This window comes from Harpia harpyja, chromosome 3 (assembly GCF_026419915.1).
Source record: "Harpia harpyja isolate bHarHar1 chromosome 3, bHarHar1 primary haplotype, whole genome shotgun sequence".
In the NCBI taxonomy this organism is placed as follows: domain Eukaryota; kingdom Metazoa; phylum Chordata; class Aves; order Accipitriformes; family Accipitridae; genus Harpia; species Harpia harpyja.
In genome coordinates, this window is record NC_068942.1 from 30,755,640 (window position 1) to 30,781,035 (window position 25,396).

General features: G+C 39.1%; 1 protein-coding gene across 1 annotated transcript in view; it reads left to right on the plus strand.

The window, feature by feature from the left end:
* Nucleotides 1-25,396, plus strand: part of EYS (eyes shut homolog) — a 1,008,942-nt gene that overhangs the window by 732,701 nt on the left and 250,845 nt on the right. Inside the window, exon 35 of the mRNA XM_052781811.1 lies at nucleotides 4,553-4,703. Within this exon, the coding sequence (XP_052637771.1) occupies nucleotides 4,553-4,703 (151 nt within the window). The remainder of the gene's footprint in view (nucleotides 1-4,552; nucleotides 4,704-25,396) is intronic.

The following is a 25,396-nucleotide window of genomic DNA, read 5'->3' on the forward strand; positions in this document are numbered from 1 at the left end:
ATGAGAAAAAATATGTTGTTGACTCATTAGTTCATGTGCAACCTGAAAGTGTGTGTTACCTGGTGTCTCAGTAGGGCACAGTCGGCACCAACAGATGTGAGCAGTCTAAAATGATGCATCTTAGTGCAGAGTGAAAATTTAATGACTGTGAGTGTAACTGGTATATTTTCTATCTAAATCAATCTACTGAGGGTAATAGGAGATTCTGCCTTATTCTCTAAATGTTATTACTACAGGGCTGGGGTTTTTTTTGCTGAAGAAAAATATCTCAGGATTGTAGAATCGTAGGATAATTCAAGCTAGAAGGGACCTCAGGAGGTCTCTAGTCCAACCTGCTGCTCAAAGCAGGGCCAGCCAAGGGGTCAGACCAGTTTGCTCAGGGCTTTATTCAGTCAGGTTTTGAAAACCTCCAAGGGTGAAACCTGAAGAACCTCTCTGAGTAGAGAGGTCCAGATGTTCCATTCTTAAAGTTGTCTCAAACATCCTTGCAAAGCCTCAGGGTTTCAGAACCACTGCTGGATCAAAATTGATCCCACCTTTTAAATGTGCATTAAGAAAATGTAACTCTTAATTGTCTGTGACAATAGGTCTGTTGCTTTGTTGCAGTTTTACAAAAATGAACATGCTGCTGCAAGGAGCAGTTTGAGTATGAAACCAGAAAATGAAAACTACCAGATACTGAGTGAAAACAGAGGGAAACATGAGTTGGCTTTGATTTTTTTTAAGCTAAGAAATCTGTAAAATAATAATTAAGCACAGTGAAAATGAAATATGTTTCTTAGCTTTGATTAATCAGTTATCTTCAACAAAATCAGGGAACTTTGGGATTGTTTTTTAGAATATACGATAATAAAACTTCTCTTTAATTCTTGTAGTTCACAACTCATATTTGATACAGCTGTTTGCAAACCTATTGTTTTAATAGACTGAATGCTAACATTACATCCTAAGTAGTTCAAGGGTAGTTAGTGAATTGGTTATTGTTGTTTAGCATGATCACGTTCGAAGTGAAATTGCTAGAGATGGGTGAAAGCTTCAATCTTGTTTCTAGAACAAGAGATTTCCCTTTCTTATCAGGAAAACCAGATTAAAGAAGCTTTATTCCCAACAAGGCTGCACAGCATGACTGACACTTAATACTTTAGCTGGACATCCCCCTTTCCCTCCTCCTCTTCCCCCATTTGTTTTATTACCTTTTTACCATTTTATGATAATTCCAAACATGTCATTTAATCATCACTAACAAATGTCAGCAAGTAAGGACATTATGTAAAAGGATTTGGATTTCATGCAGACATTGTCATGTTCAGGTACCGTTATCCCAACAGTTATCAAATTATTATCTGACCTTTCCATCCTTCCAACCTGTGAGGCATTGAGCAATGGGTTTAGTACAGTTTAGACAGAACTCATCTTCAGGTTATAATTAATAGGCCAGTATTTAATCATTACATTTATGTGAGTACAAATGAGGAAACTGTGAACTGTTACTGCTGGGTTGGACTGAGGCACAATTACTGGTAGCTTACCCAGCAAAAGTGCTTGAGAGTTGCTGTATGCATTTCCACATTTATAATTATGTAAAAAGCTCTGCCTTCTTACTTGACCTTTAAAGCACCCAATATGCTGATTGTAGAAAAAGTATTTTAAAAGCCTGATGGAAATTTCATAGAGTGCATATATGACCCGGTGATTGTATCATCAGCAAATGCTAAACAATAATGGTTTAAGGTTGTTACTCTAATTTGGCCAGACACGGCTAGATTCAGTCAAGCACAATCAAAGGTGCATGGCTGACATTCTAACAAGCTTAGGGCGAAGGCAGCTCATGCTATTGAATTGCACCAACTTGTTTTCTGACATAAAGTGCTGGGGATTAATTTCAAAATATGTTTATATATGCACACAAAAATGCCTCTGCATGTCCATCATATAAGCTATTAAGGACAAGCTAACAAATATGTCTAAAGCTAACGTGAAAAGAATTACATTTGTAAATAGGGTGCTTGTGTAATAGAAGTACATACATGGTCACGTAACCAGTTACAGCATTAGCATCTCAAAATGTGTAAAAGAAACAGTAATTAAAAAAAAAAAAAAGTTGTTTGGGCAGCTTTCCTTCATCTAGCACATCTGTTAATTAGTTTAAAAAAAATTAAAAATGCCTCTCAGTTCCCCTCCTGACACTCTTCCACTCTGATCTTAAGAATTACATTGCATTAAAACAAGTCTGATTTAAAATATTTCAGAAAGATTGCTATCCTATTATTATGCTTTTATTCATAAATATTATATTCTTTTATCAGAAAGAGAAGAAATTTTAGATATTTAAAAATCAATAATTTTTTCCTTAGAACACTCACCACAGCTTTCTGCTGTAGAATGAGTATACCCAAGATGTCACACTGGGTTCAAGCCTTAGGAAAAACTGCTTGATCATTGCAAACAGCTACTGAGAATGCACGTATGAGTTACGCACATTATCAGCAAACTTCCTTCGTAACTAAATAATGAAAACGCTGTGCTGCAGAACCTTGTGTATGTGCTTAGACATAACAACTATTGCATAATGTCTACAAAATGTGGTAGGAAAACATTGCTTTCCTTGATTGCAGTTCTGGCTACAATTTTCTCTTTTTTCTCGTTCATGTTAGCTATTAATTAGCAAGTTTCAAAAAACTTTGTAAAAATTAAGGTGAAAACAAAAAAATCCCCTGAACTGATCCCTTAAGAAGTGTATTTTTGGTCCACAGAATTAAAACCCCAATTTATTTCTCCTCTTTAATGTTGATTTTAAGAACAAAACAAAACTTTATATTCTTCATCTGAGGTTATTTACCATAGATAGCATGGACAGGCCATTTTGCTCACAAAAACATTTATAGTCCTTTCTGTTAAAAGGCTAATACCATGTTTCCATGTTTTTGTGAAAGTATCACAAAAACAGAATTATACAGAAAACACACACAGAGAACTGTTTGCAAATGTTGGTAATGTTAAGTCTCCATCCTCTCAATTAAATCAAATAATATGTGAGAAATCATTATCTGACAGAAGATAGTGAGGAAACTTTCCATGCTCCTTTTGTAACTAATAAGTTTTAGAAGCTAATTTTGCATTATCAAAGATACACTGTGTTCATATTTTACCTACAGCATCCTAGCTAAATTACAAACTGTTGCTTTTATAGGGGTTTTTTTTTTTTTGGTATATGCTATTTTCACATAGATTTTTTGTGACGTCTGTATTACAAAGGCACTTGAATATTTTTAAACATACAGCTGATTGAACTTTGATTCGTTTTGTGTGCAGAGAAGGATAGGCTGAAAGAAATTCCTACATGAGAGAGTCTTGTTTAGTTCTGATATTTCTTCCCTGTGCTTTCTTTCATGAAGACAAAGTGCTTGCTGCCAGTTGGTTATTGGAATGTAAATGAGTTTTGCATCATTAAAAAAAATTGAAGTAAACCAAATTGTTTACTTTGCACCTTCTGTTTATTGGTAACAATTTATGCATGCTGTTAAGAGCAACACTGTTAAGAGGGTGTGTGGACAGAGGGAGGGAAAAGGGAATGTATGTATTAATTTCAGGGCCTAATATTACTGCCTTCAGTTTTAGGAATGATGCTTTTGAAGATAACTGTTACAGATTATAGTATGTCTGCACTCTCTAAAATGCAGTTTATTTTAAATTGCTTTTCTGGGTTATCTTTTTTTGTGATGAAAAAGACGGATATTTAAAATATTTGAGGTCAATAGATGTCTTTTTTTCAAATTACAAAGCGTCCTTGTTATTGTTAAAAATTGCCTAGCTTTTTTTATTCAGCCATTATTATGGGCTTTGGCTTTTTTAGCAATTACACTGCTCAGATTTACAATATGGCTTCATTTTAATGGAAGTTCAAACCCCAAAGACATGCCAACTTACAGCTTGTTAAACAGCTTCTTTTATGTTTATAGTCTTTAATATAAAAACAGCTATTTACTTGATTTTCTTTCCTCATTGGTTTAGTAACAGCCTAATTAATTTGTCAGATAGACAGTGCATGAGCCGGCACAGGCAGGACGCAGGAACAACCACAAAACCGCGGATGAAATGCAGAGTAAATGTATTTTCGTTACCTCGCCGACCGGGGTATGCCCGGAGCAGCACCCGGGCAGAGGCACACGAGCGGGGACGCAGGCACCGCGGAGCTCGGTCCGTGCCGGAGCATCGCCGAACCTGCTGCTTGTGCCTGCTTTGCAGGGATTCGCGCAGGTGTAGTTTACCTCTGTGCTGTGATCTTTCCCACAGCAGGGCAGGGATCTCGAGCGTGTTCGATAGGTGCCTCTGAGTCTGTCACAGGCTGACGGTATCTGCACACCGTTGTGCTACTCGTCCAACACGCAAGGCCAAGCCACAGTTAGTACAATATACGTGTTTGTCGACACCCCGGCCGCAAGTCGCTTGAGCGTGTTTACGGTCCTCCTCGCCAATCTTCCGTTATTTTCCCACAGGCAGTAATGTAAACTATATGTGGTGGTAAAATGTGCCTATTTCTAAATTTATGCAGGCAAGGCATGGTACCATGTGAAGCAGAAATGTCAATCCTGGGGATATCTGCAAAGACAAGTATACCTAGAAATTTCTGGTCCAGTTCATATTGGCTTGAAACAGGATCCATATTTGTTGGTGGTTTGCCTCATCATTATGCAATAAAACAGGTATTTTCTTTCTTATTATTTATTTCTATTTAAGATGTTTGTTATTTTGGGAGTGGCATATTGAATAGGATATAACTGAAGAGATTTGAACCATGCAAAAAATAAAAATTACTTACAGCTTTTTGAGGATTACATCTAAGGGATGAGTATGGTCCCCTGCAGTTTTGCTGATGCGTGGGACATTGGTAAGTGAAGAGAACAGAAACAGCATCCTGGCCTGAAGTTACGATCTGCAATCCTGTTTGCCTCGAGTAGGTGGTGTTAAGGAACAAATATGATCAAATTTAGAGGAGGTGCCTGTCACCTCAGGTGCTAGTTCTATGAATATGTGAGAAGTGTAACTGCACTGGGTTCTGTAACGTCTCTGCTTGCATCCTGTGCTGGCACAGACAGGTGAGTGTAAAAATGGACCAAACGAGAGAGTTAACCTATGGAACTGCGTTAATGAATGAGAGGTATGGTACAGGAGCTTGATTTTGTGGGGCCCTGTATGCAGCCAGGGTAGCGGCTTATGCAGGGGTGAGAAGTAATATGCGACGGGGCGAGCACAGAGCCAGGGAAGAAGAGTACGCAGAGGGTTGGAGAGAAGTGGATCATTACCGAATTGTTGTTATGGAGGAATTTGGGGTAGTCACAGTAACAGATGCACATCACTTAAGTGACTTCCAATCTAAATTTTTTTTTTCAAAGGAGGGTGAGTATAGATAGCGATTTCTGTTCTAGTCTATGACAGTCAAACTCTTCACACTCACACAGACCAAAGTCCCAGCCCCTGTAACTCATTTGAGACTGGCACCGTATACCCAGGGGACACTCGGTCCAGCTCCTGGCAGCGTGGCCCCTGTGCAAAGCAGTTCCCAGCTGGCTCAGTCTTCTACATCTTGTCAGGTGTCTGAATGTGGAGTCCCCCTCTGCAGCCAAGGGGCTATTGTCATAACTGTGTGTAAATTTTTAAGATTAAATTGTTGGCGTAAGGTGCCAGTGGCCTTGCTAGTTGCTTAGCCCCAAGTCAGTCTCTGACTTCCCCCTTCTCTAAAGCCAACCAGTGTTGCTACCTGGATTATTTCACCCTCTAGTCTCATGTCCCAAATGTGTTACTGGAACGTAAAGCTGTTCAGCGTTACCTAACAAAGATTATCTAAGAGTCTTTATTTGTTTTCCACGCATAGTGGAATAAACTAAACTGTTAGCGCTGGGTTGGTGTAGTCTCATTTATCTGAGCAGTGATCTTTGAATAGGTGTCACCCCACAACTGTATCAAAGTTAATCTGCGGGTTTCTTTGTTTTCCCAGTGCACAGCAGAATCATGTAGTCAGAGCTGGACATATGTAGTCCACATTTCATCTTTTAAGCCATACTTTTGGGTAGGCTTCACCCTGTGACAATTGTTTTAACCTTTTTATTTCTGTTCTATTCTTTGGTAAGTGAAGGTCATCTTATCAGGAGGCAAATACAGTCATTTCAAGTACAGATGTGGGTTTGATACTGTTATTGTAATGCAGCATTTCTAGATTGCTTTCACCTTATAATAAATTGTACAGTAACCAACGAAGTGACAATACTGTTGAAACGCAACTTAAAAGTTCTTGTGAGTAGGTGCTTTTAGGGTTGCAAAATACTCAGCCAAAAGTATGCTTCTAAATACCACATACTGGCATTAAAACAACATGTTAAATAGTATTTGTATTTATATAGCTTTTCCTTTAATTCAGATGTTCATACGCAAACTATCTATTAATCCAGAATATTTTATCCTATTAGTTGCAAATAAAATTTTATTTACTATAGAAATGTATCTTCAGGAAATGTTTTATACTAATAAGATACAAGAAAATTATATTTTTAATGTTCTAAATGACCTGTCATCTAGAAGCTAAGAGAAATGTTTTTGGGGATCCCCCAGAGAATTTATAGTGAAGGCTTAGAGAAGTTCAATTCATGGAGTGTATTTAGGAGCAGGTAACGAAGCAATTTGTTTGAGGGTTATACATAATAATGTGTATGTGAGAAGGAAGTTTGAGATAGTAGATAGCTCTTCACTAGCTAAAGGCAAAATAAAATCCAGAAAGATAGGTTTACCTTAGGTGAGTTAAAATAGTGATAAAACACAATGGTTTAAGGGTAATTTACTGCTAAAACATTTTGCCTATATATATATGTTGGATTGTCATATCAAGATGGGCTTTCTTTCTTTAAGGATGTTGCAGTTCAATAGCTTATTCTATTCTTAACGCAGGATTAATAGGTGAAATGTTATGGTCCATGCTTGTTATTTAGATGAGGTAATAGATGTGGGACATGTGCAAGTGCTCAAGCTGGTGATACTTAACCTTTATTAGTACTTGGAAAGCAAATGTTCATATAACTTCCCCAAAAGGTAAAAATACATCCTCGACTCTTAGTTGCCTCTCTAGTTTTCCATGAAGCCTTTTTGCAGTTCATTGCTTTCTGTTTGAGATTACTTCAGCCTTTTATTTAACTTCATTTTCTTTGCTCCTTTGTGATTTTTGTGTTCATTTTGATCTTGATGTCTCATTTTGCTTAATTTTTACTTTTTTTGTAGCTTTGGGCAAGTTTAATTTTCCTTGGCTTCCCTATCAAAGTCGTTGGCTTTAAGCCACATAGGGTCTATAAAGGCTATATTTTTCCTTTTTGTCAGGGAATGGAGAACCGTCTGTCCAAGTTCTCTGCTTTTCAATCCCAGCAGTAGGAAACCACTCCAGGAAGTTTTTTCTCATCAGCTTTGACCCAGGCAGTCAGGCTTCTATTGTAAAACCTTCATCATCCCTGAAACAGAAAAGGTCTGTTTCTGACCTTCCTCCTGCAGTTTGCTTCAAGGGAGATTTCTGCTCCAGCTGAGACTCAGCTTTTTCTGGCAAATGCTCTCATCACTCTTGGAGTCAAGTCTGATAATGACCCTTGTGATATCCATAGTATCTGCCTAATAATACATTGTCTTGTTTTAGATGAGCTCCTTCTCTCTCCGGACTAGTTCACTCTGCTGTTGGCTCTCCCACCTTCCAATATTGTGGAAGTTGTGGAGCAGTGACTTCAGACCCCAGACTGCTTCAGTTTCTGTCTAGCAGGAACTTCTAGCTGTCAGTGCCAGAAACTGTTGACACAGGAGTTCTGTATTACTGAAACTGGCTTGTGCTACGCTATTAAATTCCAGGCTAGATTCCTCTTCCTTTCTTTATGAGTGAGGTTTGATATGATCTGTGAAGGCCTTAGGGTAAAATATTGTGTCTTCTGAGGATTTCCTATAGTGCAATTTCCTAATCAGCTCTCAGATGTCCATGCATTTTTTCCACATATTTATTTTTTGTCTGTATGTTTATTATTCGCTATTGCTTAGAGTCAGAGTGCCCTCAACGTGTAAGGCAAGACGCAACAATTATTCTCTGCCTTTCAGTCTCAAAAAGTTGAAGCTTTCTTCTCCAGAAATGAGAAGGGAATTACCTTCCTAACTTGACTGCTTTTCCTTTTGTTCTTTAATGCCATTCTGTATAAGGGGTAGCCTTTTACTCTTTCCTTAAGTAAAGGAAAGAGTTTCAGCCTTCCTTAAAGATTGGTTAGGAAACCATAAGGTCTTTCAGGAATTATTAAGAGAAGTTACTGTTTCTCTGTACGTATGTACTCATTGAGGTGTTTTGAGTCTGTTCTGAACTTGATTGACATTCTGCCTATTATACACCATTTTGAATAGAAGTATCACTAAACAAAGTCAATAGTTCTAGACCGGAAGGCTTGCGAGGCACCAAATATGTATGTTTCCACTGCCCAGGGTAATAACAGACTTGGCACGCTATCCACAGAAGTTTGAATTTCCTTCCTGGTCACCTTCTGCTGATTTCCATGGTTGCTGCCACAGCTTGGGAAGGCACTTCAGGAGAACAGATTACAGCCTTACCCTCAAGGGTACCCTCATTTAAAAGAACATCTGTGACATCTGGGGAAGCAATGCCATAATACCCAATAGGTTTCTTCACTAACCAGAAGCTCTCACACCTCCCAGATCTCTGTGCCTAGTGGCAGGGGTTGGTGGGGAGAAACACTATCAACATTAGAGCAAGATCAAGTTATGGACTACTTAAGTAAACCAGACATATAAAGTATCATGGGTCCAGATGGGATGCATACAAGCATGCGCCACTGGCTGATGTTATCACAAGGCCACTCTCTATCACCTCTGAAAGACTAGAGCAATCAGAGGAAGTCCCTGATGACTGGAAAAAGACAAATGTGATGTCGTGTTCATCTTCAGAAAGACCAAGGAGGAAGATCTGCATAACCATGAGCTGGTCAGGCCAATGGGACAACTCAGTTCCTGAGACAGTTCTAGAAACAAATGAAGGACAAGCAGGTCCTTGGGAACAACCAGCATGGATTTGCCAAGGGGAAACTCGGCCTGACCAGTGTGATTACCTTCCATGTTGAGATGACTGGCTCTGTGGACAAAGGGAGGGCAATGGATATTCCTTACTTTTTTTCCCAGACTCAACTTCACTCCCAGCTCCTCTATCTCGTCCCCCCGAGCGGCATGGGGGGGTAGGGAGTGGGGGTAGTGGTCAGTCCATAACAGCTCCTCTCTGCTGCTCCTTCCTCGTACACATCTACAGTTCTCTGATGTTACATACCCACAGGCCAAAGATAGAAAAAGCATTTGCCTGGGTATGAATTCTGAAGGATCTGAAGACGTGGGTAGAAAACAAGATAACAGATACATGCGCTGAAACACCTTGGACAAATTCATCCAAGTTCAAGCACTGCAAACTGTTTCACGCACAGCAAGAAATTGTTTTTATGACTCTCTGTAAACTGTCCTTTGCAAAGTTTAGTGGATTCATCTGACAGTGTAGAAAGGCAGAGCTGAACAGTCAGGAGGAAAGCTAAACTATAAATAGCTGGCTGGCAGACATCTCATCCTGCTGTCTCTACACAGCGAAAAAACTCCCATTTAATTCTGTGACAGCTTTGTTTATTATTTATTTTTAAATCATATCCTATTTCTTAGTTAAAGAATGTGATGGGCATACTGCAGACTTGTCACGTCTAAGAAACAGGTAAACAGCAAAATCACTTAAACAGCGTCATCTTTTTAAAACATTGGTTTTTTAAAGCTGTTTATGATAGCTGTTTTCTAAGACTTAAAATTCAACAACAGGGGAATAGAAACCAAATTACACACAGAGAAAAGACATTTTAAATCAGAAATTTAAAAAAAAAAGTATTATTTCTGAAATCTCAAGACATGTTTCAGAATAATTAATTTCATGCTAGCCTTAGTATCATTAATTGTTTACAATAGCTTGTTCCTCTGCAGAGAAGATTGGTACACTCAAAGGGAAATTAAAGATTGTTTTCAAATACCTACAGCAACAGTTGATTGCAGTAATAGTGTTATTTCTGCTACTATAATTGCTTCAGTAATTTATATTTCTAGACTTAATAGTATTTTAGTATTGAGAACGTGAAATGTCATTATATCTTCATATTCCTTTTCAATATAAGCAGTTCTCTATAATGAAACTTTGCAAGTATACAAACAGGAAAGTTTCAGAAGGAAAGGAAGCTTCTGTACCAGGAGAACAATCTTCTAAGTAAAGTAAAGATAAAAGATGAAGTGGAAAATATGCAAATACACATGTGGGCATTGGTATTCCCATGGTACCAATGGGGAAATGGCAACAGAAAATTGAGTGATGTGCTCAGGATCATAGTGTGCTAGTGTTGTAACTAAGATGAGACAGAAGTCATTATACATCTGAAGTCTCTCAGTTAGACTACTGTCCCATACCTGGGTGAACTTTTTTGTGGGGACACATATTTTAAATACATAGGTGTAAAATATGCTATGCATATATAAGAAAACATATAGTTTTCTTATGAAAAAGAGATAGTGTGGTAGCACAATCATATGATGCTATGAAATTGCCCATTTAGTCTCAGAATATTCTCTAGTATTACTGTGTAGATAAGAAAGTTTTAAACATTTCAATAAACGATTGATAAAACATATAAAATGACATTCTTTCTGTCGCAATTACTCATCCACTGAATTCAATGGCATTGAGTGAAGAAATAGTGTAAAACAGGTGTTACAAAATACAGAATCGAGCCCTTAATTTGGAATGATCTGAAAGCAGTTTGATGTATGTTACAGCTGCTGTGCTTCCACAGACCAAAGCAACAGTAATCCCCCTGTAACTGTCTAGTTAGACAGAGTTATGATCCGTTTCCCTTGCCGGAGCATTGCAAAGCAGTGGGAGAATTTAGTACAATCTGTGCACAGTATTCAGGTTTGATTATCTGGCATTCACCTGATCTGATAAAGCTGCAGAATGGGGCTCTGCAGTAACTTCCATGTAATAATTCATAATAATATTACATTTACATGATGCTTTAACATCCTGCTACAGTAGTCATCGGATATGAGCAAATTACAGTGGTCCAGACCCAGTTAATGCCCCCTGGGCTGCAGTGTTCATCTTGAGAAGATTCCTGGAGAAGCCAACAAAGGAAAGGACATCCAATCTTTCATAGGATTACAAGGCATACTAGACTGTTCCATGGCTGCAACTGTTTGCTACAGTGCTATAAGGAAGAGTGGGTGGTTTGAAATCTTAGAGGGGCCAGTTCTTGAACCTCCACAGATTTCCTGTTGGTCCACAGCACATCTGAAATTTTCATACTTAATTATTAAGAATCATATGATTTGTAAAGCCATTTTATTTTGACAGAATTTTGACATATTGATTGCCAGTCAAATTGCCAGATCTGTTCATACAGTCCTCTACATTTGAAAAAAACTGCTTCAATTTTCTTGAATTTTTTTATCAGTGTATGCAATGAGACCTGTAGGCTGGTTATAGTTTTTTTCATTAGATCATAAATCTGCAATTGTTCAAAGGATATTTCATATTTGATATAATTTAAAGCATCATCTGCTCCATAAGTTTAAGCTGTAGCTCAGAATAGACTAAGTGGGGGCTGGTTGCCAGGCATTAGTCTTCACTCAAGGTAGAGTGGAATATAGGTACTTAGCTTGTAGTAGCTATGCACTTGAGTTTGAGGTTCTGCTGTGATACAAAAAATGAAAGTGAACAGTGTTGACTATTCTATCCAACTTCTTCATGGGGTTTCAGTGCTACATTGTGGAAAGTGGGAGCTGCTCCTGTTTGTATCAATTCCAGCACCTGTATTTTTTCAAAAAAAAGGGATGAAAGTATTTGTCCTTGTATTTATGCCACTCCCTTTTAATTTGACTTTCCTTACATACATTATACGTCCTCTACGTCCGCTCTGTTGTCAGGTTTGTGATTACAGTACTCAGAAAGGCTTTTTTAGAGTGTTTGTTGGTTTGAAATGCATTGTACATCCTCAAGAGTGTCTGATTTCTTCTTGGATCTTGACATGACAGCCTTAGATCCTGACAAGTATTTTCTTTCTGATGTCCTATTTAGGATATGCTCTGGATCTGTCTTTGCATCACCCAAATGCTTATTCTAGTTAAGAGCTCTGCTTATTCTTCTTCAAGCTATTTTATATATTTATGTGCTTTTATATAAATAAACAGGTAGAGACTAAATAGATATTTGTCACATCACCAAAAGTACATCTTCTGCATGTCATTCACTGTTTCGTTGACTGCTGTCACATTCAGTGCTACTCATTCTTCTTTAGATTGAGAAGTCATGGTCTACATGCTCTGTTCCTACACAATCAATCATTTCCCTGAAATCAGGGGTCCTGTCTCCCAAGTGAAGAGATAATTCTGCAATATTCTACAGGGAGCTACTGTTTTGACTGTTCTGAATAGTTTGTTGTGATCAGCAAACTTTTTTACTTCAGTACTTCATACATTCTCAGGTAATTCGTGAATGTGTTGAACAGCACAGGACTCAGTTGGCAATATTTGTGACAGCTAACCAATGTGAAAACTGACCTAGTATTTGTAATTTCTGTTTCCTTTCTTTTAACCATTTTATTAACCCAAAAGAAGACCTTCCTGTATTTCCCATGACTATTAATTTTCTTTAAAAACTTTTGGTGGGGAACGATGTCAAAATATTTTTGGAAGTTAAATTAGCTATGTTGTTGGATGACGCTCTTGTATAGGACCATTAATGTGTTCAAGGAATTCCAATTGGGGAAGAATAACTTCCTTTTACAAAATTTTACACTGATTCTTTATGTCATATTGTTCCATGGTTTTTCTACTTACATTCTTTATTACAACTTTTAGGAAATTGCCTCTGAATATAGATTTGCTGGGTTTTCGTTTGCGTCAATCTTTTTGGCCTTTCATTGTCCCTTTTAAAAAACTGGTATCGTATTTGCCACTTTCCTGTGTTTTGGTACCACACGCAATTAAAGTGAAAAGTTACATACCGTCTTTGAACAATTCCAGGCTTCCTACTTGTCACAGTTTAGAAAGTTTTGATGAGTACTGGAATACCTCCCCAGGGACGTGGTAGAGTCTCCATCCCTGGAGGTTTTCAATATGCGATTGGACAGGGTGCTAGATAATCTCATCTAAGCTCCCTTTCCCATGAAAGGTTGGACCAGATGATCTTTCAAGGTCCCTTCCAACCTGATCTGTTCTGTGATTCTATGGTTCTATGATTCTATGGTTCCATGAGTATTTTTCCCTACCTAAAATAAATTTTATCCCAGAACCTTTTTGAGTATGCATAGTTGTAGATTTAATTTAGCAGATATGCTCCCTTTACACTCTCCAACCTTATTTTGGCCTGAAAGACATCAACCAAGTCTTCTTTATTCTGCTATTTTGTCATTCAAGCTCCATTTTTTTAAAAGTCATGCTTGATTTTTCTTTCTGCTAGAGCGTACATAGTTATCTGAACTCTATGGAAGTGTTTTTCTGTAACCTGCAAACATTTTACCCATTAGTTTTTCCATTTATTTTTATCCTTACTAACCTTGTCCTGTTGCAGTTAAACTATTTTTGGTGGATTTTTAAGTGTGTTTTGCTCCCAGAAGAACACTGAAGTTGAGTACATTATAGTCAGTGTTTTTAATTTTTTTTTTTTTATGATTATATATCGAAACAGTTCCTATGCCTAGCATAATGCAAAATCTAGAGTTATTTCTCTTGTGGTTTCTCTAATAGTTCCAAGAAACCATTATTTACAGCATCTAAAAATGTAGTCCCTGCATCATATCTTGTCATGATTTCTTACCAGACTGTTTGGGAGTAATTAAACTCTCCTATTACTGTGTTTTCTGCCTTACCCTTTCTAACCTGATTTAGTATTTAACAAGCACTATCATCATCTCAGTTAGGTGATATATAATAAAGCTCTAATATCGTATTTCTCTTTCTGCATGAAATTTCAGTGCAAAAGGATTCATGCTAGTTTGTCTATATTTATTCGACTACTTCCTTTATATTGCCTTTTTTCTGGTGCACCATATGCCTTACATGATTTTTACTCTTGCATCATAATATCCCAGTGTTTATTTTTCTACCATCAAGAAGCATATGATATTCCTATTGTTTGACGGCTTCTTTTTCTTTTTAGAATTCAGATATTTTTCCAGAGGCAGTTACTTGTTTTTTGAAAAGAAATAATGGTTTAGTGTTTAGTGGTTTGACAGAAAGGGAGTTGTATTTAAAAGCACATATTACTTTTTTTTTTTTAGTAACATATTTACCTAGCTCAGTTGTATCATGTATATTTTGAATGTGAATTTTTCATTTTTTAAAAAAGATTTTCCACGTAAAGAGAGAAATGTAATGGAATTAGGGTGGTAAATCAGTTTTAACATAATTGCAATATTCTGTAATTGTGGCTACTATATAATGGTAATATACTGTCTTGCCTGATCCCATTGATCCCAAAATAAATTTATATGAGACTTAAGATATTTTGCTGCAAGTTCTGGATGTATACAATGCTTCCCCCTTGGGATTCTTCGTTACTAGTGTGCCAGTAGCCCTCACCATCTAAGGGTGTGATCTTGCTAGGTCTTCAAGGCTAAGCAACACAGAGAAGTGATACCATCAAACAAAACCTAAGAAGTTCCTGTAATACTATATTACTTGCTTGTGTTCTTCCTTTCAAGTCAATCTGTGCTATAAAGTCTGCAGATTGTGATCTTGGACATTGCAGTATTTGATACCAACTTAAAGAAGAGAGGTATGCGCAGAGAACATTGTAGTGAATAGCACCACATTCTATTTTTATTCTTTTCTAATTAGATTAATAACTATGTTAATAGGCATATTATTGATTTGTTAATGCTTTTTCTTACATCTGAATATGCTCACGTAGTGTTTTGGAGAACTTATTATTGATTTATCTGCTTGAAACAAGTTTGAATTCTTGCTGAAGATCAGTATTAGTGCTGTGCAATCCTTAAAGCTAAAAAAAAAAATATCCCAGCTCATACAGACTGCAGAAGTTTTGGATTCTGCTAGTTACAGTAAAATCTAAACCTAGACTATATTAATAAAAATGTGCAATAAATCTTTCTAGTATGTCTAATAAATTCCAAATTTATAATACTGAAAATGCAGAATAGAGGACATAAAAGTAAGTATAAAGACCCCTCAATTCTTTTTATTCAGTTACTAGTACTATTTCCTGAATACTTCTCGATAACTCTATACTGACAAGTTCATATTAATTTGGGTGATTTTACTAGTTACAGATTGCACTTCATATTTTATTAGGAAGATAGTTGAGAGAAGTATTTTTGACATTTATAATATCAGACTTCTTATTGATTGTGAACATGTATATTACAAGCAGTCATCTTTTTTCTGCCTTTTCTCCAGCTATATTCTGTAATATGATTACTGCTTCTTTAAAATTTCATTAGAGTTGTTTTAGAGCGGTTAGAATTTCATATGTGTATACATGTATATATGCATGTATTAGCGTTATATTATATAAATAGTAATATTAGTAATGCTAATACTAATGGTTGTTACCAATATTAATGTAATGTTAACATATTGTATTAATATTACATTATTAACATTTTCCATAAAACTTACTAAAACCATACCAAAATAATCTCAAACCAGAAAGCAAATAATATCCTTCAGTGTGTTAAGTACACAGACCAGAAAGTACTACTGGTGAGAAACCAAGATCTTTCCACAGTGATCATCTTCTGCATCAAATTAAAGGAGACACTTAAGATTATATATAAAGTGATACATTTTCACATAGCCGTGCTTCACAGATGTGCAAAAATGTCATTAATATCAACAACTCTACGTGAAAAATAGGCATTTGCATTCCACATATATAATATGTCAGCAGTCCACAGTATAAACAGATTACTATAAGCAAGATTAAAATTGTAATTCAGTCTCATTAGGTAACTCTAGAATGCCAAGTTCATTATACTAATTACAGAGCTACAGATCACCCGAACCAGTGATATTACAGTTACACTATAGTCTTGCAGGAAAAAAGGCAATGAACTTTAAGAAGTTCACGGCCCCAGGCCATCTGTGCAGCAGGCCTTGGCATGCTGAATCAGAACACACTGACTCAGAACATTAAAAACAATGGGTTTGCACTCCAAAACTCTGGGCAGAATCAGGATGTTGAGCCAAATAGATTATTCCTGTTTTTTATTTGTATGAGAGTCTTGATACGCATGGCTTTAACCAAGTTCTCTGGAAGCTTTTTTGTGCAGTTAGAAATAACCAGACCTCTCTGTGCATGGGGAAATCAAACTGCTGAATCTTCCGAGTCTGAAATTAAAGAAGTGTAGGGAGAAAAGGAAAAGAAAACTAGCAAAGTCTCTCCTGCTAATCCTGAATGATGATGATTGATTGCCACTGTCTCACTGAAATCCCCTCAGAATTTGACTTTGTGGAAGTATTTTTCTCAAAAGTATTTTAATTGTTTCATACTTACAGTGCCTGAACTCAGATTTGTGCGTTCTAAATGCTTGAAGCTAACCAGTTAGCATCCTCAGTAAACTAAAAGACTGATACAAAGACATCACTGAAACTTTCTCTGTCTTGTTCTCTTGAGATAATTTTTTAAAATCTGTATGGGGAAAGGGGATGTAAACAAACTCTTTATTTGGAGAATTTAATTAGAGATTTGAGTTCAGATTTCTGTTTAGTATGGAAGAAACATTTTCTTTTTTTGACTAATATTTCCTACAGAGCAAAATAAGGGTTCAGGAAATAAAAGATAAATTAAAAGGAAAATAGCATGATATCATTCAATTTCTGAAGGCAACTGGTGGGCGCACTCAGATGAATTGATATACCACTGTAAAAATACATATCTATTTGAAAGTAAGTACATGTTGTGTATTCCTGTGTGACACCAGAAGGTTTTTCTATTGCAGTACCTCTAGAGGATCTGCTCAAGCTCTTTCTGTCCTCTTAGTCACCATGTAAAATACAAGAATATCTGCAACCATTTCACATTGTACTGAGACGAAGTGCTCTTCTACTTGGTATTTCTTGCTCTGAAGTTGTCTTTGCCTTTTGGATTTTAGGAACTCAGCTTTGACTCCCTTTCAGCTTTGTGCCAGCTGTGGGGTTGTACCCCATTTCCTGAGACACATTATATTTTTTTGTACTGACACCAGTGTTTCAAGTCTTATCTGGCAAGACAGGTCCATTGGGGGGGTACGCTTGTTCATCCATTAGGGAAACAGTGGGTCCAGTGTGGAATGGGGCAGAGGAACTGGTTACAAATGGCATAGAGAAGGCCAAGGTACTTGATGCCTTCTTTGCTTTGGGCTTTACCCATAAAACCAGCCTTCAGGAATCCCAGGTCCCTAAGACCAGAGGGAGAGTCTGGAGCAAGGAATACTAACCATTCGTGGAGAAGAACCATGTTAGGGAGCACTTAAACAAACCGGTCATACGTAAGTCCATGAGGCCTGACAGGTTGTACCCACGAGTGCTGAGGAAGCTGTCTGATGTCATCATGAGGTCACTGTTAATTATCTTTGAATGGTCATGGCAATTAGAAGAGGTTCCTGAAGACTGGAAGAGAGCAAATATCACGACCTTTGAGAAGGGTAAGAAGGAAGATCTGGGAAACTATAGGTTGGACAGCCTCACCTCAATCCTTGGGAAGGTGATGCAGAAAATCCTCCTGGAAACCATTTCCAAACACATGGAGGACAAGAAGGTCACTGGGAGTCATCAACATGGATTTACAAAGGGGAAATCATACTTGACCAGCCTCATAGCCTTCTGCAATTAGGTAACTAGCTTGGTGGACAAGGGAGAGCAGTGGATGTTGTTTACCTCGACTTCAGTAAAAAGTCTTTGACACTGTTTCCCATGACATCATCACAGACAAACTGACAAAGTACAGGTATAGATAAGTCCACAGTGAGGTGGATTAAAAACTGGCTGAATGACCAGGCCTGCAGTGTTGGTGGTCGGTGGCCCAAAGTCTAGTTGGAGGCCAGTAGCTAGTGGTGTACCCCAGTGGGTCCAATACTGTTCAACATCTTCATTAGTGACTTGGATGATAGAATGGAGAGCACCCTCAGCAGGTTCGCAGAGGATACAAAACTGGGAGGAGTGGCTAATTCTCCAGAGGGTTGTGCTGCTATCCAGAGGGACCTCAACATAATGGAGAAATGGGCTGACAAGAATCTCGTGAAGTTCAACAAGGAGAATTGCAAAGTCCTGCACCTGAGGAGGAATAACCCCATGCACAAGTACATGGCGGGGCTAACTGGCTGGAGAACAGCTTGGCAAAGGAGGACCTCGGAGTTCTGGTGAACAACAAGCTGACCATGAGTCAGAAATGCACCTTCACAGCAAAGGAAGGCCAAGAGTATCCCGCAGCTGCAGTAGGAAGAGCATTTCTAGCAGGTTGGGGAGGGGATTCATCCTCTGTACTCAGCACTGGTGAGGCCACATCTGAATTAATGTGACCAGTTCTGGACCTCCCCAGTACAAAAAAGACAGGGACTTACTGGAGCGTCTCCAGCATAGGGCCACAAAGATGATTAAGAGACTGGAGCATCTCTCGTATGAGGAAAGGCTGAGAGAGCTGGGACTGTTCTTTTGATTTTGTGATCCCTTCCTGCCACATCACCCCAGGCCCTTTGCTCATCAGCCCTCACAGGGCTGCGGGTAACTCTGTCCCTCCTCTGTCATTCCTAGTTTAAAGACCTCCAGAGGTCCCTTTGAACATAAGCAGTTCTGTGATTCTGTGATCTATATCTGCTCTAACCACCAAAGAGAGAGTGCTGATACTGATACTGGGGGTCAGTGCCAAAGCACACATCCAAACCCTGGGTTTTGCACCTCTCCTTAGTAATTCACTCTGTTGAGTCTTTTGCTCTGGAGCCAGAAGTTGGAACTTCCCTTCAGGGTATCTTCTGTGCATTGTCATAGTATGGCAATGTGGCCAGTGAGGAGACGGATACACCTGTCTGCTCACTGGCAAGCATGCCTTGAGATGTGTTGTTCCTGGGCTTTGGAGGTTTTCAGCTTCAGCCTGACACCTTCTGCTAATGCAGTGTACTGTTTGGTCCTGGACACTTCTATCCAGCATTCAAAGAGTTATGGCAGACACAGTGTAATGGAAATTTTCTTCTATATTAGCCCATGCAAGATTATTTTCCATCTGTGAGGCCTTGCTGGAGCCTGACCAGGCAATTTGGCAACTGTTACCCTCTTACCATCATCCGTAAAATGAATGAACTACAACTGCTAAACCCCCAGGAATACTGAGTACCTATATGTATTCTGCTGCCCTTTGCCTTTACTTGGCTTTTACGTGGCCTTTACATGGCTGCATCAGAGGAGTATAGAGGCATGTGTCTCCCAGGAAAGAGGGATGTTAAGAGACTGACTGCTAGAAGAAAAGGCTTAGTCTCCTATATCCCTCAGATTTCACTAGTGAACTGTTTGGGCTATGTTCACCAGTAAGAACTCATCAATAAAATATCTGAAACTGCAGAATCTGTCTTGAATGGTACCTTAGAGGACTTTTCAGCCACTGCCACCAATTATTCCATAGTGCTGAAAACTGTTCATGATCTGTAAGGTACCTCCTCCTCTTGGTACCTTTCATACTTTTATTTTTGCACAGGGCTCCCAAAGGAAATGGAGGCATCTACAGGAGACAACTGGTTTAAGTCCTTCACTCCTTTAAAGCTGTGTCATCCCCTATTGAGGTGCATCCTCTGTTGAGGTGCTCCTTAAGGTCAACCTCAAAAGTCATTTAACCAACCTTACAAGTGGCAGCTCTTTATCCAGATAAAGGAGATAAAGACAGGGAGATCTCTTACCAGTTAACATCATGGCCAAAAAGGACTTGACTTGGGGAAAATCTAATTTATTACCAGTTAAAATAGATTTGGGTAGTGAGAAACAAAGACAAAATGAAAACAATACCTTCCCTCCCACCCACACTGCTTCTTCCCAGGCTCAGCTTCATTCCCAACTCCTTCCACCCCAACCACAAGTGGTGCAAGGCCAAAGGAGGGCTGTGGTCAGTCTGCAACAGCTCCTCTCTGCTGCTCCTTCCTCCTCACGCTCTCACCCTGCTCCTGCCTGGGTCCCGTTCACAGGCCACGCTTCCTTCAGGGAACATCCACCTGCTCTGCCGTGGTCCTCTCCGTGGGCTGCGGGGCAGTGTCATCTCCATGGGAGCCGGGGCAGCCCCGGCCGCTCCTCACAGTGGTCATCTCTGCAGCCCCCTCACTGCCAAAACCTTGACACCTGCGTCCTGTACAAAGAGACACTAATTTTATCAGAAGAAAGGTGCTGTTTTGGTAATATGCAAAGATACGATTCTGTTTCTGTAGAGATTATTTCCTTATTTGGAAGAATGTTTTGAAGGGATGACACTGTTTTGAACTTGCATGCAAGTTGCTTTCATGAATTTGCAAGTTCAAATCCAGGTGATCATTTCTCTTTGAACACATTGGCAAGGCTGCAAGATGGCTTTTTGTCTTTCAGCTGTGAGGGCACTTATTTTCCCATAGCTGCCAGGCTGACCTGCTGTTAAGATCTTTGGTTTGTGGTTGATGTTGCCACTTAATTAGTCCACAGCTCCTGCATATTCCAACAGGATGCTGGCAACAGCTACAGCCCATTTTTGTTGGCAAGACATCTCCTTGACACATTATCTTGATGTGTGGGCTGATGTAGGAGTTGTCCTGGGAGAAAATTTTCAGTGTCTGTGTGATGCTTTCATTCTTTGACAACTCTGCTTCTCTTAGTAACATTAACTATTTGTCTCTTCTTCCTAGTCAGTGTGCAAAATTCAGGGCAGTTACAGACATTTGGGATGACTTACCTTCTGCTGAGCATATTCAGCCCCTTTTATCCAATAACTTTCCACATTCCCAAATTGTCTGACTTACCTGGAAATGTGGCAGTGTGTATGTGCATAACACCTTCTCAGGTACCTCGTCAGGTACTTCACCTTTATTTGCCTATTGTTCATGGTCCAGTCTGGAAGCTGCTTTTTAAAAAGTGATTGTTATCTTGGAAGTGGCAGCACACAGCACTATGGGATGGAGAGCACATTCAAGCAGTCTGCTACACAGGATCTGTAGCGTTTGATCGAGCTATGCCTTCACATTGACATCTTGGAAGTCGATGCAATTCATAATGTATATACCTTTGAGAATTGTAGGTATAGGTTTGTCACCACATGTTATACAAGCAACAAAAAGAAATAATTTCCTTTGTCTGGAAGCAACGGAGCTCAACAGATGGCATAATCTGTGAAGATGACATTTCAGTAATTCCTCTGTGCGACTCTTTGAGATCCTTCTTGGAGAATTTCAGCAGGTCTGGTTGATGATAAGTGAGAAGTAAGGCTTGACCAGTTAGCAGATAACTTTCATGAGCCCTTAGAGGATGTGTTTGGTATCAGTCCCTTCCAGCAAAGCTTAAAGAAACTACAGTGAAGTGACTGAATGCAGCGGTGCTCTTCAGTGCTTGCATCCCAGACATCTGTCGTCTAATCACTTTGACTTCCTTCCAGACACTGACTGACCATCACGCTCTTTCCAGGCAGCCTCCCGAAGCTTGGGAGGATAGGCTGTAATCATTCATTGCATAAGTGTACTCTAGGATCTTCTGTAAGAAGCTTGATGGCAGACTATCTACTCGGACTGAAAATGTATACGGGCACAGTTTCCTCAAAAAAAAAAAAAAAAAAGGTTTCACATAGAAAATTCACATGCAGTCCGCAACTATGTTTGTATGGGTCCTCACTGTGGCTTACCCCTCCTTTTCAGTTTCTTTTTGGAGGTAGAATTCTATCTTAAGTCTTGAATGGTGGCCACTACACTCTCCCTATAAACAATGAAGAAGAACAGAGAAGAGCTAGGGTTTACCCCTCAGAAAAGGGGATGTGTTGACCTGCATACCAGCAGATTCTAGTTAGTGGCCTGTAATCTTCCTTTGTAGTTCTTGTGGTGATACAGCCTGATGGTGTAAACCTAAAAGGGAACCGTGCAACAGCAATTACTTCCGTGTAGTTTCGGTGGGACCTGTTCAGCTGTAGGAGAAACTAGGCTACAGCCCATTTGACAAGGTAGAAATATATTTAACAGAATGTATGTACCGGTCAGGCAACTAATGCAATAATTACCCAAATGACCCTGTCAATTAGCAGTTCCCTAGATTAGTTGCCCACTCTTCTCTTGTGTGTTCGGGAACTGTAGGTTTGTCTCTTGCAGACTGGTTCTTTCTGCAATTGATGAGAATGCACAAATATTACCTTGTATTTCTTTATGTATTCCCTGCAACACATAGCTAAAATGAAGAGTTGATCTCCTTTAGCAATCAAAATACTCATCTGTTAACTTGTTTGTGATAACGGTAAATATCTAGGCACAAGCTGTAGCAATCTAACTGCAAAACTCAAGCTATGTGAAAAAAACATGTTATGCAAACTTTTTTATCGCATTTTAATAGACCAAAACAATATTCATCTGTTCCTATTTTATGTATGTGTGATTTTTCTCCCAAGTTTTTTCAACAGCAGAGAGGTTTATGCCACAAACATGAAGTTTTGGGCGTATACCTCCATCTTATTAAAATGCAAATCCATGAGTTTCTCTTCAGGAAAAAAGACAATTTGCTGCTAACTCCCACTAAATCCCATTGAAAATTACTTTTACTGATTAAACTTGTGTGCTTTGGATGGCAAGTGGAGCAAATTGTTGCCATTTCTGATAAATACAAACTTAGTAACCAAAAGCATGCATGTGACTAGAAAGTATATTAAGGTAGTTTATTTATTATTCTATAACCATATAGTGCCATCTGAATTGATAATCATAAAAAAATCTTTGCTCTCACAGCTGTGTTTTTACAGTATTCTGGGACAGAAATTTTTGGGTGTTATTTCTCACCTCTGTCACCATTATCACTAAAGCAGTGTTTGTATCACTTTGCATTTCTCTAACATCTTTAGTAGCCGTTGTTTGTATTTCCATGCACTGACTCACAGTAAGCATTACATCAACTACTCTTGTCATGAGCCTGAGAAATTCTGGATTTGTGTTGATTCCCTGTACCAGGTCTGGCTGGGATGGAGCTGATTTTCTTCATAGCAGCCTGCGTGGTGCTGTGGTTTAGACTGGTGACGAAAGCAGCGTTGCTAACACAGGGGTGTTTTGGCTGTTGCTGAACAGTGCTTAACGCAGCATCAGGCCCTTCTCTGTTTCTTCACTGTTGCTCTTACCCCTCAGCGAGTAGGCTGGGGGTGGGCAAGAGGCTGAGAGGGGACAGAGCCGGGACAGCCGATCCCAACCGACCAAAAGGATATCCCATACCATACAGCATCATGCTCAGCAATAGAACTGGGGGGAAGTTTTTCCAAAGTAGCCGTTGCTCGGGGACTGGCTGGGCACCGGTCTGCTGGCGGTGGGTGATTGCTTTTGCATCACTTGGGTTTTTCCTCTTTGTTTTTCTTCACTTACTAAACTGTCTTTATGTCAACCCACGAGTTTGCTTGCTTTTGCCCTTCTTCTCTCCACCCTCCTGCTGGGGGGGGGTAAGTGAGCGATGGAGGGGTCTTCCCTGCCAGCTGGGGTCAGCCCACCACATTGCCTCAACTTCAATGTCACCCCAGAGGGACCTCTGCGGCTGACTTCGGCCGTGTGCTCACAGTGAATCACACACAGTATTCTCTCTTATACTTCTGTTAGGTGTCCTTGTTGATTTGTGGGTCTATCTGTAGTAGATTTTTCAGTGCATTAAAGGTGTGTCCAGAGGTGAGAGCCCTGCCTGACCAGCTGGTAAGAACTGTTTCTTTCACAAGGAACTAACAATGTCTTTATAAAGGAATGCTAGGACAGCCACTAAGAAGTTCTCTTTACTCTCTAGATAAGATATGTTTCAGCCTGGCAATACTCAACAATCATCAGCATTTCTGAAATTAAAAGAACAGTAATGATTATTTGGGAGAAGTGGGATATCTTATCTCGAAGTATCTGGTAGTAGCAGTATCTAGTTTATAAATTGCAGGAAACTATACTGAAAGGTGCTCCAGCAAGAAAATAATCATATGAGGTTATACACTTTCCCTAATCTTTCAATGAAGGTAATGTTGAAATAGGGGGTTTCCTCAAGGAATCCTAACACAGGACTGCATAAGTACTCTCACAGTTGATAGCCTCCTGATCTGACCCAAACTACAGGAAGCTGCCTGGGCATGGTATTCTGCATGGTTTTCTTTAACCAAAGACCAAAAGTCTTCAGAATAAGAAACATCCCAGGTTTTAGTAGAATAAAAACTAGAACATTTAACCTCTTTATAATAAAAGCTTAGTATGATGTCAGGCAAAAGTAGGAGAATAATGGCTAGATGCAATTCTCTCCCACCCACCATGATCTTGCAGGTGGGGTTTTAGTCTCCCACTGCCTTTCTGAAGTTTAGTGAATTTGCATCTTCTTTGATCCTGTTTTCCTCTCCATTATCTCTGAGCCCAGGCTCTCTGCTGTGTTCACCTAACAGTAGTTTCAGTTTCTCTGGTTAAGCTGCAGTCTGCTACTTCCCTGCTATGCCTATTGCCTGCCATCTGAGTTGTTCTCTGGAACTTTTTTTTTAACCAGAGCCCATTCTGTGGCTTCTTATGGAGATAAATGGTATTTTCCCTTTCTACAGGGGTAACTGTTATTCTTAAGGTAACATACTACTAACTTAAAATAGAACCAATTATAATATGCAGCCTATTATAGCAGCACACTGATACAGTCTGGGAGAGCCCTAGAAGTGCTTCTCCAGTGTCAGTAAAGACAAAGGACTTTGGTGACAGCTGCAGTATTTGTAACTTGGTCCCTCTCCTCACTTGTAGTCACTCCTCTTTCCTCAATGGGTTTAAATTTTGTGTAAGGTCCAACTCAGTTTGAGTTTTGGCAAGTTTTATTTCATCTTTGTGCTTTCTACTTCCAATACATATCATTCTTTGCTGTTTCTTTGTGTATGTATGTTTGTGTGTGTTCTTTATGATTCCCACTACCCTCTTCCAGCTGGTGACTGCCAGACATTTCTGCCACTTTAATTAAGGAAATTTCACACCTCCCATCTTTGATGTTTTCAGTTCTTTAACTGATTCCTTTAATTTTGTGCTTTTTCCTTCCAAAAGAGAAAATCTTCATTGAAGTTGTAGTTTTGTTTGTCTAGGCTCTATTTAAATTATGGTGATTCCTGTTTTCTCCTTCCAGAGTTAATCTGGGTGACTAG